The sequence below is a fragment of the Teleopsis dalmanni genome, chromosome 1 (genome assembly GCF_002237135.1).
Source record: "Teleopsis dalmanni isolate 2A chromosome 1, ASM223713v2, whole genome shotgun sequence".
Lineage (NCBI taxonomy): Eukaryota > Metazoa > Arthropoda > Insecta > Diptera > Diopsidae > Teleopsis > Teleopsis dalmanni.
Window position 1 is genome coordinate 35,302,908 of NC_051846.1, and position 17,627 is coordinate 35,320,534.

Consider the following 17,627-nt stretch of genomic DNA (forward strand, 5'->3'; position numbering starts at 1 on the left):
AGACCATATATACTATACGTACCACATATTCTTGATCAGTATGACAAAACAATTATATTTAACAATGTTAATTCATCTATTTCCCTACTGTTAACCAATGTAATCGCTTGGTTTTTAGTCGACAAACGGATGAAAACGATTAATACGTTATGTAGCGATAATAAAATATTACTATAAGAAGGTGTTTAAATTTTTTGTAAGATGGGATTAGCTGAAGATAAATTAGAAAAAACAAAAATAAAATTTAGAATTAATAACACTAGTTATTTTTATCATGGACAAAATGTTTTAATATAACCCGATTCCAAAAAAGAAAAGATATAGCCGAATAGAAAGTTGTCGTAAATCTTCAATTTGCAAGAAAGCTAAAAATTTTCTGCGGGTCAGATAGAGAATAAAGAAAACACCGCAAGAGTATTGAGGCCCACTTGATAGTGCTCAATAGGATTACAGCACTATTAGTCAGGTCTCTTAGGTACTTATATCGCTTAGCACTGAGGGAAGCTTATCCGTGAATCTATATTTTTAACTAAAATTGCTAAATAGTTAAGGTCGAATAGTTAAGGCTAAATAGTTAATCGAACTGGTTTATAATTAATTTCTAACAACACTATTTGTGTGTAGAGACTTAAAGCTTCAGAAAGCCAAACCTAATTATCATTATTGTTTGTTCTTGACTTATATTTGTATATGACATTATTTTAAATTACTTATATATAAACTATTTCTTATAAATAATGTAAAAAAATGCTTCCAACAAGTGGGTCCACTATTACGTCCCTTACTGTTGATTGAATATTCAGCGCCAAAATAAAATTTATGCCACTCACAACAACAATAGGACGAAGTGATCATGCAACTTAAACACCGCAAGTTAGCCTTCGTGACTTTAAGTATCAGCCATTAAATTCGGCGAATATTTGTAAAAATTAAAAAGAAAATTTATTAACAAATGAAGAAAATACATTAAATTGAAAATTTTTTCTTATAACAAAAGGAAAATATTTAAAATATCTACTCACGATTTTTTAAAAATTATGCACACTTTCATTTAGAGATTTTTGGTAGTGTTGAAAGGTTGTAAAATGTTGAAATAATAGCTACTGTATAGATTTATTATTTTGAAAAGAAGTAAAAAATAATTGTAATGGAAAGTATAATTCAAATTATTATGTTTAGAAAATTTTTTATTAAATATTAAATATTTGTTTACGAAGAGTGACTCTCTATTAACTTGCTTTAAACGAGAGAAAAGCTCTCTTGCTTTGAAACCTACGGGTCTAGTTGGAATATATACCGAATTGCGGGGTCCACCACAAATTCAAAGACGATCTTTGATCAAAACTTCTATTATCTCAAAGAATGTTCATCCAAATAGATTCAGTTGTATACTAATTTATAGTGCATAAATCATATCTCTAATTTGGTACCTAATATATCATATCGAATTAGATTTAAAAGTTATTTTAGTTCAAAATTAATAATTTCAGATAATTTTTAAGAATGCGGTTATTAAACACATATATATGAAATATAGTATGAGACATAAAATTTTAAAGATAATTACTTTGAAATATTTTATCTTACTGTTTTGGGAAAATGTGTCGAACTATGAGTGTATAAATTTGTATATGAGATATAGTATATATATTAAGCCCTGCTTGGCGTCACGTGATTCCAAGCTGCCTCTATAGCTATCTACAAATTGCCTCCATTTTTGCATTCTTATTGGCACTTCTCTGAGCTCAACAATATTGGCGTATGATCTGCCAAGGTGTATTGATTGGCTGTTGATTTCGTTTATTGTTGATCAACACCAGGTAATCTTAGGCCTTCCTCTTCTTCTACTGCCTTGTGGATTATAAATATAAATATAGAGATATCTCTAATAGATATAGATATAGTATGTGACATATAAAATTTCAACGATATTTTCTATGGAATATTTTTTTTGTTATTGTTTTGAAAAAATATGTCGAATTAGGATTACATACATATATATATATAACATATAGTACGATATTTATAAAATTTCTTAAATAATTACTTTGAAATATTTGCTGTTTTGGTTAAATATTTTGATATATTTTTTCACAAATTTTTGTTAAATTTTACAAGTTGTTTCTTTTTTTTTGTTATTTTATTATGAATTAGTTTTGCGATGCGCTCTAAAAAACGAAAACGCTGTTGGCGGGCTTTTTTCACTACACCAAAGTGTGCCATGACATTCGCACGAACAAATGAATTTATTTGAGTTCTCACAAGATACAAATTTTTTGTCATGAAAAAGGTCTATTTTTCCTTTTTTTTGTATTTTTTTTATTGTATAAAAATTTTTTTAAAAGTCATTTTTTAGCATCACTCTATGGTTAATTGTTAGTTTGATTTAAGTCACAACAACCGGCACTAGTAACAAAAACAATAACAAAGAATAAAATATAAGCTTTAAATAAGCACGAATATTTTTGTTGATTTGAGAGCACTTCACTTGCCGGTTATTTATAATTTTTCTTTTTATTTATTTTTATTTTTTTATGAGCGAATTGTTAAGCTTTAATATGCCAACAGATACGACTACACATAGATACAAAAAAACTATCTGCAACAATACTCAAGTGATCATGTTAGCTAACAGTAACTGTTAAGTTATCGCACAGTGGCACTGTTCGTTTATTTATTTTCTTAAAACTTTACATACATTTTTATTGCACACTCAAAGCTCTCAAATCTCTCCCCCATACAACTACAACATTGCTAATAATTCTTCCGCCTTTTGTTAACAGTTTGTTAACATATTGGCTTCTGTTAACATTTGTTTACAAAATTTTGCCACAATTTCTGGCACTGTTAACATTATGTCTTCTTCTTTTTCATTTTCTAATGCTGTTGAAATCATTTACCATGTTAAGCGAAACCAGAATAAAGCGTCACCTTCACTGCCGCTGATGCTGATCACTGTTGATGCGCCGCGCCACATTGCAGCTAACCATTAAAATTTGTGCATAGCCCAGTTAAGTTGGTTTATGCCCTCCAAGCTTTTTGCTTTTTTGCTTGCTGTTGCTGTTGTTTTTGTTATTGTATTTGTTTGTTTGTTTAGGTTTGCTTTTATTGTTTTTGCGCCATGTACGACGGCGGTACAAGTGATCGTCGTGTCTGTTGTTTGTTCCTCCATCGCAATTCAGTCTCGTCAGTGTATCGTGTGTGTGCAGAGCGTGTTTTCTGAATTGTCGTGATTTGCACAAAAGAAATAAATTTTCTTAAGAAATTTATTTAAAATTAAGTCAAGAAAAAAAAAGAAATAAAAATAAATAAGAAATTGTGTACTTTATATAATTGTAAATAGTAAATTATTGTTGCTAATCCTTCGTTATTGTGTTTCACTTAATATGTGCAGTTTTTTAAAAATCCTAACAGTGCGTAAATTTATTAAAAAATGATAAAAAAAATTTATTTTTTATTTAAACCCTTTGACCTTTCTACCCCACTAAATTAATTATTTCGTTTTTGTTGTTGTAAATTATTTAGAAAAAAATTCATTCTATAAATTAATTTATTAAGTAATAAATTCGAAAAATTTGTTTAAAAATAAATATTATATAAAACAATAAAAGAATATTTATTGCGCGTGCTATTTTATTAGATTTTATTTTTATATAAAACTTTTTATTTTTTTAAATCCAAATGCTGCTTTGGATAATATACCGTGTGTTCGTATGAATAACTAAGGCCTGCCTGGCTGCTATAATAAATAATTGAAACGTCAGCGTTGCTAATTAGCATAATTTTGCAATAGAAAATGATAAAAACAAATTCAATGTCAATTGAAATTATTATTAATTATATCTCAAAGTCCTATATAAACGAAATGAATGAAATGAACATGTAATAAATATATGTTAATTAAGAAAATTATTAATATATTAAGTTTTTAATTTTTATAAAGATTAATTTTGACACCTAATTAGGTTTGCTGTAAAAACAATTTTGTGTAATATCGAGGAAAGAAATTATAATTTTATTTAAATAATTGATTTTGATTTTTAGCAAGCGTTTTGGCGAAAGTAACTACCATATATTCTTTATATAAAATTTTGTTTTTAATATTGAGGTATTATAAACAAAAACAAATAAAAAATAATAATATAAAAAAATAATATAATATAAAAAAAATAATATAAAATAGTTAATAAAATAATAAATTTTTTTGTTGTAACTAAGTGCTGTTAAAAATACCTCGAATTATTGATATAAACAAATTTTTTAAAAAAAGTTTTTAATAAAAACATTATTCTTTTTGGAAAAGAATGTTTGCTAGTTTCTATTAAATATAATAGCCGATTTCGACGTCAAATTAAAACTTATATTATTCTTTTTGTAAAATAAAAATATATTATTATTTCATATTATAATAATGGTATAAAAAAATTAAATAGGAATAAAATAATTACTATTTAATATTATATTATAATAATATAAAAATAAAAAAAATAAGAATAAAATAATATAATAAAATTAAGTAAAACGAAAAAATAGTATGAATAAAATAATAATATATCGACACTGAAATTCAATATCAATAAAATAAAATAATAATTAATAAAAATAAATATGAATAAATAATAAAATAAATAAAATAAATAATAAATAAAATAATGATATAATAAAAATTTATATAACAAAAAGAATAATATAATAAAAATAATAATTTAATAAAAAAAAAATATGATAAATAATAAAATAAATAATATAATAAAAATAATGATATAATAAAAATGATAATATAACAAAAAGAATAATATAATAAAAATAATAATTCAATAAAAATAAAATTATGATAAAAGTGATAATTTATTAAAAATAATAATATTTATTTTTGAAACGGGCTAATTGATCGATTGTTCAAATAATACATTTTGTAAATTATTTTTTTCAATTACATTTTATGTTCACCAATATTTTCACTATAGCCTATAGTCATAATCAGGGTATTTCGAAATATTGGTTACAATAATGCACATTTTTTTTAAAAATAATTTAAAAAGTTTTGTATTATTGAGCATAAATCTGAGATAACATATATAATTCTGCAAAAAGTACAAGGAGTTATTCAATAAAGAACAATTTTCATGTCTTTCTCCTTAAATTTGGTTAACAAAGAAGTTAACAAACTAAGAACCTTGAAAGTACTATGAGTAGAATAGACTAGAATAGAAATTCATGAAATACGATCTCAATGGAGCAAGATATAGTTATCACAAAGAATGCTTTGTATTGCTGTATACAACTAATCATAACTGTATATATGTTATACCTATATAAGCTATTCAGTTTTTTAAGTAAGTTTTTAAGGATTAACTGGTGCTCTCGCATCAATATCCTCCACCTCTCTCAGAGTAAAATCGGATACTCACAAATAATATGATAACAAGTCCCAATTAATTTCAATTACAGATGATATTAATATTAGTATGATATTAATATCCTACAATAGTAACGCTGGATACCATTAATAAGATCGTTAAAAGTCCATATCCAAACAGAGATGAGGATATGCTACTTTAAATAGACACATTTTGTTGAAATGATAACGCAGTTTGGGTTGAGAAATCTAGTGACGAAACACATATAAATAATTATGACTAACCTTTCAGTTAAAGACCAAAACACCTTTCGGTTAGGATTTCTTAATCTTAGATGCTTAATGCAAATTCCTCCAACATTAGTATAGCATGCTTTAGGATGAGGATTTTGCACTTGGGCCAGACTAAAACCGAATACTTTCAGAAAAGTTGATTAAAAGTCTTCTCACAAGAGATAATATTTTATCAGTAACACTAATCTGGTTAAAAAGCTTACGCAAGTTGGATTGTCACATTCGGGAATCTGTCAAAAATATATAAATAATTTTGATTGAAATAATTAAGGTTTACAATATCCATTTCGATGAAAAATATTTCTCTATCAATTATTTTCTAAAATTTTTAAGATATTTTTTTTTTATTATTTACACAAAATTGTTCCATTTTAACTAAAAGCCTTGTAATTGTAAGATTTCGTTGCGCTAAATAAAGTGGAAAATATTGTAATATATACAATAATAGAAGCAATGAGGAAATGTTCCATGTTACAATGAATGTTTATATAATTTAAGTATGTTTATAGATAGAAGTACTAAAACTTATTACCTAATTTTTCTTAAGGCAATATTTAATGTGCATTTCTCTTGAGAATTTTGCAATTGAATTCAATTTATATTTACACAAACAGCAAATGGAAAGATACTGACAAAAAAAAAACTAATAGAAATCAGTAAAGTATATTTGTGGAAATGGGAATTGAAAAGCACAAGAAATAATTGTGAAGAACGCGGTCTGATGTTAAACTCACTGAAGGAGAAAAAATCAAGCGTAACTATGAGATGCGCGAATTGTGACGGCGTCAACGATCAGTGATCGCACATATGATTATTTCAAATGACGAGGCTCGCACAATCACAGCAGATTTCAACGCAGATTTGTGTTTCAATGATTTTTCTATAAAATGTCTTATAATGTTTTATAGTAGAGAAACGAGATCAAATTAAAAGGAAATAAAGTTTGTTTAATTTAAATTTTATTACTGTAAAATAAATAAAAAATATACTTGAGTAATACTGATACATAAACTGCCTTATATAAAGCTTATTTTAAATACCGAATACATAATTTTGAAAATAATTTTTTTTTAAACATAAATTTGCAACAACTGGGCATGTTTTTATTTGTGTTTTGTAATCGTAATTTTGCTATTTCTTGATAAAAATAGACTAGAATAGAGCATAGAATGAGCGGACCAGAGCACTACTAGTGGCGGACCGATTGAAATTTCTTAACGAAAAATAAACGCAAAAATCAAAAATCACACGAAACTAGCGAATCTAGCGAATCTAGCGAAAAAAAACAATACATTTATAAAAGCAAATGAAAACAATATTGAAACATAGTATGAAGTCATAGCAATTTTTACTTTTAATTTTATTATTATTATTATTTTACGATATTCGCAGCAGTGATCGCATGTGAGGAGCGTTTCAGTTGGCAGTAGGAGCGTTCAAGCACAGACGTTCAGAAACGGTGAAGTCGCGAGCATTTGAAAAAACGAAACTAGAAATTTATTTATTTTACGTGTTTATTTTTGTCAAATTAAATTTGCCAAATAACGAAGTTTTTTTCCCTATTTAATTTATATTTAATTATTAATTGTATAAAATTAATTAAACGAAATTAGAAAATAAAATTTACAACGAATTTTTGATCAACAAAACGAAACGAAATAATTTAATTTATTTAAAATATCACATCAATTAAAGTGTAAACGCATTAAAAATATCTAAGCTTTAATGTCAAATAGTTAAAATTGTTAATAATTAAAGTACCAATTAACAACAGGATTGCATGAGAAATACTTCGACACCTACACAATACAATAACAGCAGATATTCTTAATTTCGTTATTTGCCTTATTATATGCGAGACACGCTAATAGCGCACACGACTACCGTTAGAAATAAGCCACAAAATGGAACGTCATAGACCATTGGACTCATCGATGTCTTCGCTTTATTCTGGTTCAAATATCTCAAATACTCCCTCACGCCAACATGAAAATTTTAATTACCAAACGATGTCATCATCAGTATCACCAACTCCAAGTGGTTTATTAGTGGCTGCCAGCAGCAGTATGGCAGCTGGCAGTATTGGCGGCGGATTTGATTTTCCTAGTGCAACAAATGTCACATTAGACGGCGATAGTACAAGCATTGGTCCAACAACTGGTAATGGTGGCGTGTATCAAGGCATGCGCGCTACAACGATCGGCACAGTTGTTGTACGCTGCGGTCCAATACAGTTGGTGATCGCCTTATTGCAAGTACGTATATACACACTTATGCATCATAAAATATTTTATACAAGCACTTTGAACATCATCATATAGAAATATTTTGCCTATAAATTTGTACAGATACTTTCTTGTGTATTCTCTTACATACTCCTCTCTACTCTATATATAGTGTACAACCACATTGTATAAACTAGTATGTAAACATGCTGTACACTTATTCAACTCAACTCAACTCAACTCTACTCGACTTGACTTGACATTGCTTATCTGACATTTCTAGCATGAAGTTTGGTTTTCTGCACTTCACATGCCTTTACCCAGCAGTTCAACTGTAATTTTATTTTTATAAATATTTCATTATTATTAAGTTTATTTTTCTAAAGTATGTTGCGTTGTGTTTTGTCTTGTCTTGTGACGTAAAAAAATGCAGTAAAGGGTCCCTCTTCTGGTATCTGGGTTTACGGCATGCCCACGCGCACATTTTTCTTTACTTGCACGAATGAATCTGTAAGTTTTTCAGTTTGTTTGTCTTCATCTACTATTATTATTATTTTTGAGTTTTTAAGCTTCAAAGGTGTTAAGTGAAATTATGTGGTAAAAGTAACATCAGAGGTGTTGAAAAAAATTTTTAGTGCAAATAATTAAAACGAGTAAATACTAAATGTATTTGAAACTCATTTCCAAATGATATTTAAATATTTGAAAATGTAATATTTATAAAGAGCTAATTAGTAGATGATTTTGAACTGCTAAACTTCAATTTCTAAATCATAAATAGTTAGCTTTTTCTAATAAAATTTATTTAAAGTCAGCATTGACAAAAAAAACACTATTTAAAAAAGCGGCAAACGGTAATGAATAATAAGCCATCATCAATATGGGTTAATAGTACATATATGATTTTTGACCATTCAGGCCTACAATTCTGAATCTGTCGAATTTGAAACAGTGACTCAATCGTTAATAAGTAGGTAGGTAGGTTGGAGTGGCGGCCTTGTTTCCAAAAAGCCCACTAAAGCTCAAATAATGATCCATTGTGGTACAAAAGTAATAGCATTGATATGTACACAGATTTAAATCAGTATACAACCAAAGCCGAAAAAGGTAATGACTCACCCATTAGGTAAAGGAAAACCAAACTGACAGTTCCATAAAATTAGCCAGGTCCTATTTTGTAGTGGCCCGTTAGTACAGATACCGTAGTGCTGAAGTGCTGAGCAGATTCCGCCTTTGTTGACTAGTTCGTTTCTTGTCTTAATTAGACTAAGTCAATCAATTATCTGGCAATGAGGTTCATCAGCCAAGTATTGCTTGGCTATGCCCAGGTATTTTTGTTTCATTGCCAGTTTAACTGTAGCAAGTGGAACGCCTATATATGAGAAGTGAATTTTAGGCAAAAGAGCGCCTATTTTGGCAAACTCGGATGCCCTACAATTAGCCGAGATATTTCGGTGACCCAAATCCAAATGAATTTAACCCTAACAAGCCTAGCTAGATCATTGAGAAATCATTAATAAATAAGCTAAAAACTAAAAATGATCTAAAAACTGAGCCATTTTTATTTACGAGTAGAATAAGATTATAATTTTAAGCCATTGCTTTTATACTACTACTACTACTATTGTATACATTCCCCAGTGGGCATAGGGCCTCAATAATTCTTGTCAATCTGACTTTATTTAGCACTTCTCTATAGATCCAAGTGTATCGTGTTTCATATAGTTCACTTTCGACCATTCTTCTCCATGTTTTGTTGGCCCACAAGGTCTTCTGCTACCTTGTGGATACCATGTCAGTTTGTGCTTTATTGTTTATTTCAGTTTGTGCTGCTTTTTGATTCGTTTGGTTCAGCGGGTTCTCATATTAATGTTAGATCAGGCCACCATATTTTAAGAATTCTATGTAAACACTTGTTGACAAATACACACATAATAATATTATTAATTATTAGGAAAGACTTAGCTGAAAAAAAATAAATAATTTTATGCATCATCACTATCAGTTCTCTTAGTTCTTTAAGGATCTCTCTAAAACACCTGAGTCGTGTGTGATTTTATGCTAGTCGGTTAATTTCGTTCCAAAAGCATCAGTACTTTATTCGCTTCTCTCAGTAGAATACAGAGCCATGTTTACTTCATTTTTGCTATTCTACGGTTGACTTATAGGTAGGTTACTTTATTTATGTCAAATTCATTCCCATTTGCGGCCCGTGATTATGTATGTGGGATAGATCAGAATTATTGATCGTGTTTTATCATTAAATTTTTGTGGATTTATCAAAGACAATTATTAAAAGCATTGCATATAAATACAAATACTAAACAATAATAAATTGAATACCGACCATTTGCTGACTTTAACGATAACTCAATTTATTCCTTGAATATACCGACAAGCTTGAGAAAAATCAGATTTTTTTATTAATATGTTTTTATTTTTTCAATGAATTTTGAAAATTACGACAGCTTTTATAAACAAGTTGATTTACATCTGACTGAAAAATTATTTCTAACACATAAACTTTTTCAATTAGAATTGAAGAACGACTTAAAACGTAGAACTGCTGTCACTAACGAGTTGATTTATACCTGATTTAATAGAGGCATATTAAAAAATTATTTCAAGTTTATTAGTTATTCTATATCAATGCATAGTTAAAATAAAATCGTATTTTATATGATGTTTCTCTAGTAAAATATTTCATAATACACAAACCTTTGACTAGTAGTTCACCAAAAGCTGTATAGTGATTATTAAAATAGTGATTATAAAAGAATAGTGATAAATAGTGATTATTAAAAGAAAATACACCATTACTAAGCATAACATATACCTAAATAGTAATAATACGAATATATTATATATGATTCTTATAACATTTAAACTGATTATAAATCTTGTAGGAAATCGAACAATTTCAGGATTAGACTACGAGTAATAGCCTCTTTAAACTGACGCTAGCTAAACATGTTGAAATAAAATCTTCATACTTAAACTATTCTTATTAATACAATAAGTATCTTTAACTTTGCATTTAACCAAAAAGTTGTTATTTAAATAAAAAATATTAAAAATTAAGTTACATTCTAAAAAACACATTTCAACTAAAATAAAAAGACTGGTGCTATACATAATTTTGAAAATCATTCGACAGGAAGATTAAGTGTAGTTTTTTTGTATTCACAATGCCCGTTGTTATTACATACGTAGACACTAACAATTACATACCCTTAAACATGTTCAATTAATATTTTTAGCATTTAAATACCTTAATTTAGAGTTAAACATGTTTAACTAGCCTGTTTGTGAAAGCTATCACAGTCTAGTTTATTTTTTATATAAAAATGGTTTGTTTATATAAATATATCCTAGAAGCAAACAAATTTTTTTACTTTGCATTTGATTAAAAAGTTAAGATTTTTTTAAATAGACCTTGGCTAAACATATTTAAAACACTATATATATATAAAACACTTTAAACGAAGTAAACATGTTTAACTTTGACATTTCATTTCTCATTTTCTTGCATTGTTACAATCAGCTGTTGTGATTTGATTAAGATTAAAGGAGCATTGATTTCGCATCTCTTGTAACATCTTTGCAGTTCTTGATTAATATTATCCCACTCAATTTTCTATTTTCATGAAAAATTGTAATTCTTTTTCGTTTTCAACACAATTGTTCAATTCAATTAAAAATAAATGTAACATATATTGGATTTGTAAAAATGTTATCGATTATTAGATAAGTTTAATGACTGCTGCCGTATGCTCCTCCTAGGAATTAAAGAATTCAATATATGTAATGGCTAACATTGTAGTATTTTGTAAGCATTTAAGAAATTTTTTGAAGCAACCCTGTGTAGCAACACGTTCGCGAACATGTTTAAACACTTAAACATGCTTCACCCAATTAAATTGGTTTAATATTGTTGTTTGAAACAATTATTTCCTTATAAACTATAAGGAAATAAGAAAAAGCAAAATTAAACAATTCTTCTAATCGGTGACGCTATCATTGGTAGAATAATAAAATTTGTTCACAAGGAACTCATTTTTAACTATGCGTTTTAAATAATAATCTTGTCTTTTAAGACAGAAAAATTCCTGTAATCGTTAACAAACCACATTGAAATTTAATATACTAACTAAAGTTGAAAGCCAAAGTTTGTTGGAAAAAAAAATCTAATTAATCTCTCTAATTTATAGCCTATTTTATATTGGAATCAATTATATTGGAAACTTTCTTAGATTGAAGAAATGTTTATAAATATAGTAAAAATTCTCTTAATCGAACCGATGGGACCAGTAAACGTGTTCTAAAGTATTATCTAAGGCATTCATTCAAAAAAACATACCCACTTTGTATGAAAAATGTTAATTAACCACTAGCAAAACAGTGTATAGTTAGAAAGATGTCCGTTTTTGTCCGCTTTTATTAAATGTTAGAGCTTTTACTGTATGAAAAACTGCTTCAAACCTAAAGTATCTATCGATTTTGTTAATATGAAGGTATATAAAATTCAATTATAAACTAATTCTTCTTTAATTTGTGAAAATTGCTTGAAAAACATCTCAAAGGTTTTTTATACTTATACTTAAATACACCAAAAACAATATGCATATTATGTATTAAAAATGGTTTATTAAAGATGTGTAATACAATTTTATTATAGTATTCTAATAGTATACAATAATTTGTAAAGTATGTATAATTAAAATTAATTGAATAATTAATGCATTGGTATTATTTTGCTGCAATTTCTAGTTTATTGAAAGTGAAGAAAATAAATTCTTTAATTATATATCAGGTTAATGATTAAAAAATGAAGAGTAACTAACAGAAATTTAATTACTAAAGATAATAAAATAAAGTGCATATTTAATTAAAACTCAATAATTGGCGATACGACAAAATTACTATAAATATTTTGAAGTTATCAAAGCATCACTGACAAGAAGCATAGCTCCCATTTATCATTAAAAAAAACACACAAGCGCCGAACGTATTTTATGGCTTTGAAATATATTAAAACGCAAATTTATAAAAAAAAAGATACAAAATAAATTTGAAATGAAGTTATTAGTTGACTTTCAAACCGAATTAAAGTTGTTTTTGCGAAAACTAGTTTCAAAATATTTACAAGAGAATCAGGAAGCAACGGAAAGCACTTCAGCGAAGAACTAAAAATTTGTTGAAATTTTTGTTTTGCCAACTTGTTTTAAAGTTGAAAAAATTCAAAAAAAAAAGATAAATAAATAAAGAATTCTAGAAAAAATAAAAATTTGTAGCAAAAACACAATAATTGTTAGAAGCTGAAACGATTTTATTTTCTGATTACTTCACACGTTTGCATAAAAATGATTCAATTAAAGTTCGTTAAAAAAGTTCAAAGTAAATATTTATCTCTCTTCAAGCAAAAAAAAAATAAATAAATAAATAAAATAAATTGTAGAAAAAAAAAGCAAAAGTGCTAAATAATAATAAATATTTTTATAAATGAAAAGCACAATAAGTTCAAGGTCATCAGTTAAATTGATTATATGGGTTAGTTTCATGCAAATATGAAGATTTTATATCTCTTGCTTCTGTGTATTTGTAAACATCTATCTGCCGCCAAGCTACCGTATCTAGATATTGTTGCTAAATTGCCATACAAAAGTTTTTTACCTGCTTTCTTGGTCAACGTCGCCTTCCTACACTGCATAAAAACCTTAAAAGACCTTTAGGAATTCGTAGCAATACTCAACAGCATGGCAGAATCCAAACAAGTTAAGTTGAAAAGGCATAATTATAGACGCTATGGCTGCGAGGGGATTGTTTCTTGTACAAACTAACAATTTAAAAATTGTTGCATTGACTTTGCTGGCCACTCTCCATATAAGCAAGCAATCGAGCAGCAATCTTGTTGCAGTTAAAATTTTATAAATCGCCTGCAACTGTTGTTAGCTCAGTTGCCTGCCACAATAAAAAAAAAATATATATATAATAAATTCAATATGAGTTCACATTTTAATTTTACATTTTTTTTTTTTTTTTGAGATTTTTAAGTTTGTATATGACTTGAATTTTCGTATTCTTTCTTTCGTATAACAAAAATATATATTGTATATAAATATTTCCAGCTAAAAAAATTTTTTTCAAAACATAAATTAAAAACTAAAAACAAAAAATTTTAGTACCATATGTTTGCAATTAAATTTTCGGAAAAAAAAATATTTTTTGTAGAAGCAAAAATTTCTTCATTGAAAGCATTTTGGGAAGTGTATTTCAACACGTTCCATAATTTCCATACGCCTTCTTATTCCTTGAACTAAACTGAAAATATTTCTTCACTTGTCTTCAAGCAAGCAACATACAATAATTTCAAAAATTTCATTCAAGTTTGCGTAATTTTAATTAAATTTCTATGCATAAAAATTATATATACTATAGTGTGTATCTTCCATATATATTGTAATACATATTACAAAAATTTTAAATGTACAATATGTATTGTATTTGTAAAAAATACAGTCTAAAAGATAAAAAATAACTTAAAGTCAGATAAACACAAAAAGAAAAAATTAATAAAAATTATACATATTGTTTATTTTTGCGACTAAACGAATATATAACAAAACCGAGTTTTCTCTCAAACATTAAAAAATGTTAAATAAATAAAATAGCAAATTGCTTTAATAGAGATACAAAATTTTTCAGCCGCACATGAAGTTTTATTGCCATTATAACTCAATATACAGTTGAGCAGACAGTCAGTCATTTGTATTAATACCAAATAGCATAAATTGATTTATGACAATACCTGGTACCAGATCGTCTTAAAAGTGCTAAAAGCAAATATCTAAAATAAACAAATTTTAACAAAAATGTATCTTTTGGAACATTTATGTTTTTTATTTACATAAGAAATTCGAAATAAAGCTACTAAAAATTTTTAAAACACATGGATACAACTACTCTAATATACACACATATACACACATACCGTATAATATAAACTCATTTTTGTTAATTAATTTGTAATGCATTATTAAGAAAAAAAAATAATAAAGTTATTAGCTATTGGTAGCATTTTTTAGAAATATAAAAACAAAATTAATTTTACAAAAAAAATATAGTATATAGTAATTATATAAATTATAATAAAAACAATAAATTTTTAATTTTAAAATTTATTACTCAAATATTTTTATTTTTAATTTTTAAAAAAAGTTACTAAGTTTTTTTAAAACACATGGATTAATTTACTCTAATATACATAGATACACCGTAGCATTTTTTAGAAATTCAAAAGAAAATAAAAATATAGTTTAAAGAACAAAAAATAAAAATATTTGAGTAAAAATTTCAAAATTAAAAATTAATTAATGTTAATGTTAATTAATATTAATTTTTGTCGAAAGTGACGCGTCTTATGATGAAAAGAAACTATTTAAAAGTTAGAAGGGTTCGAATAGAAATTAAAAGATAGCATCAAAAATTTTAGTTAATTTATTGGAATATTCTATACATTATATAAAACAGTAAGGTTGAGATTAGTGAAAGTATATCTTTTTTCACAATTTTTCTATAACTTTTAAAAATACAAAATATAGAAAAAAATCTTAATAAAATTGTTACTTTGTTCATTACTTAAATTGACTCAAAAATAACGAATTTTTGGTGTGGGTGAATGTATTCTCAGGGTATTGAAACAGGATTATTCACAAATTGTTGCATCCAATTTGTACAAAAACACCACTAATATAGTTATATTAGTTTGATAGTAATCTTTTAACAAAATTTGTTTTAGAAAAAAAATTGATCTAACCGCTTTTTGGATCATTGCCGGACACAAACTAGTTTCGGAACCGAAACACTGAATTCACACCACTCCTTACATTTCTTATTTTGATTCAACATCATTGTGGAAAATAATCTTTTACATCTTTTACATGCTCGTGATTTATAACGAATTTGAAAAAGTTACCCCTATAGTGCATGTTAACTGATGCTCATCGAAAAGATAGCAGACCACCTTTTGTGTATATGTCTACGCTTTCCCAGAACTAAGCTTAATGAGCTTAAGCTATTGGATGCCCTATTCTTCTAGCATTCTCGGCGATACTTCCAGCATTACCATTAGACAGATTTTCGCATCAACGCTTCCAGTTGGTTCTAACATGACCATTCTCCATCCTACCCACCATTAGGGGGAATTGTGAAATAAAAAAAGTTTGCTTAGCTAACTGCGGAGAATTCGTTCATCCGTTTACTTGAACTTACTTAGCTTAAACAATGTGACATTTATTCGCCTTTTTATAGCATTGTTCAAAAATCCATACATCTATTATATAGCAACATTTTTGAAACTTAAAATTTAACATAAAATTTGGCTCACTTAGCCAAATTATTCATGATCAATCTACTATTATAGAAGATGTTATACTCTATTGTTCTTGTGGAATGTGTACAAAATTTTTTTAATAGAATAAACACTGTTTATAAAAAAACGTGTTATATTAACACATTTATTGTTTATAAACTGCCTTTAAATGAAATGAAATTTTGTCCATATTTTTATGCCACATGAAGTATTGAAATGACGTTGAAATTTTTGTTCTACCATTGAGACAAATAGATGATGCTCCGTGAAATTATTGAACACAGTATATCAAATGGATTGCTGAACTCATTGGAAAAGGACGTAAATTATAAAGTATTTTTGACCAAAAATTTTTGTTAAATGCTTTAAACATCAATAATACAAGTTCATTCTCTATTTTTATAAGAATAGAAATAGAATTATAAAGTAGAATTAATAATAAAATAGAATTCACTAAAGCAATTGAACACATACTCAAAACAAAGACTAAAGTTGTTTAAAACTATCTTGAAAAAATATTAAACCAAAACTAAAAATATAAAACTTTATTACGATTGCTTTAAAATGCATGAATTCAATTACTCATGTCTATAAATAAAATTATTGCACAATTGTACATTAAAAATTAATGGAAATGCGATTAAAATAAATAATTTTTATAAAGTTTGTGTTGAAAAATGCTAGTCAATTATTTATGAATTTCCATAAATCACCCAATTACAGAAGCATCACCCAAAAAACAGACAAATCAGTACGCATTTATCAGCTAAAAATTACAGATTTCAATAGTTTGAAAATATTTTAGTATTTTTTTTATCTTAGTTGCAAAATGAGGTAATTATTCCCCGACAACATTTAAATCATATATACACACACATTGAAGTACATTTTTACATATTTTTGTAACTCTTTGAGATAACAAATTACACGTGTATCTTTCAGATACTACAGTGTTTGGTTTTGTTGCGTTGTTAATGTTTTTCCATTTATTTTGTTGGTTTGTAGGTTTTGTAGTGGCAAGAGCACCATTAATTTACTTTAAGTAATTAAAAAAACAAAGAAAAACTTTGGGAAAAAAGCAGAGAAGAACTTAAGAAAAAAAAACTAAAAAAATTAATAAAAAATAAGAAACAAACTTCAAAGTAAAAAATTTCAACTGGACCGTGGCGTATAGCCTCTAGTGTGGCGCTCATGTCTGTAGCTGATATGTATCTAAGGCGTTTGTATAATTCTGAACTGATTTGGCTTTTGATTTTCCCTATAAAATTTATAGCAAAATTGCATGTTACTTTTAAAACGGAAAAATAGAAAAATTAAGAAAAATCATTGTTGATTTTGGAGCGATGATTCAATGAACCAAAAGGAAGTGGTGGTGTTG

The 17,627-nt window shown here is 26.8% G+C and overlaps 1 protein-coding gene across 1 annotated transcript; it reads left to right on the forward strand.

Moving 5' to 3' along the window:
• Positions 1 to 3,177: 3,177 nt before the first annotated feature.
• On the forward strand, positions 3,178 to 7,974 carry LOC119679475. Its single transcript, XM_038091859.1, has 2 exons — positions 3,178 to 3,413; positions 7,428 to 7,974. The coding sequence occupies exon 2, from the start codon at positions 7,558 to 7,560 to the stop codon at positions 7,972 to 7,974; it is 417 nt and encodes a 138-aa protein (XP_037947787.1). The 5' UTR covers positions 3,178 to 3,413; positions 7,428 to 7,557.
• Positions 7,975 to 17,627: the final 9,653 nt, after the last annotated feature.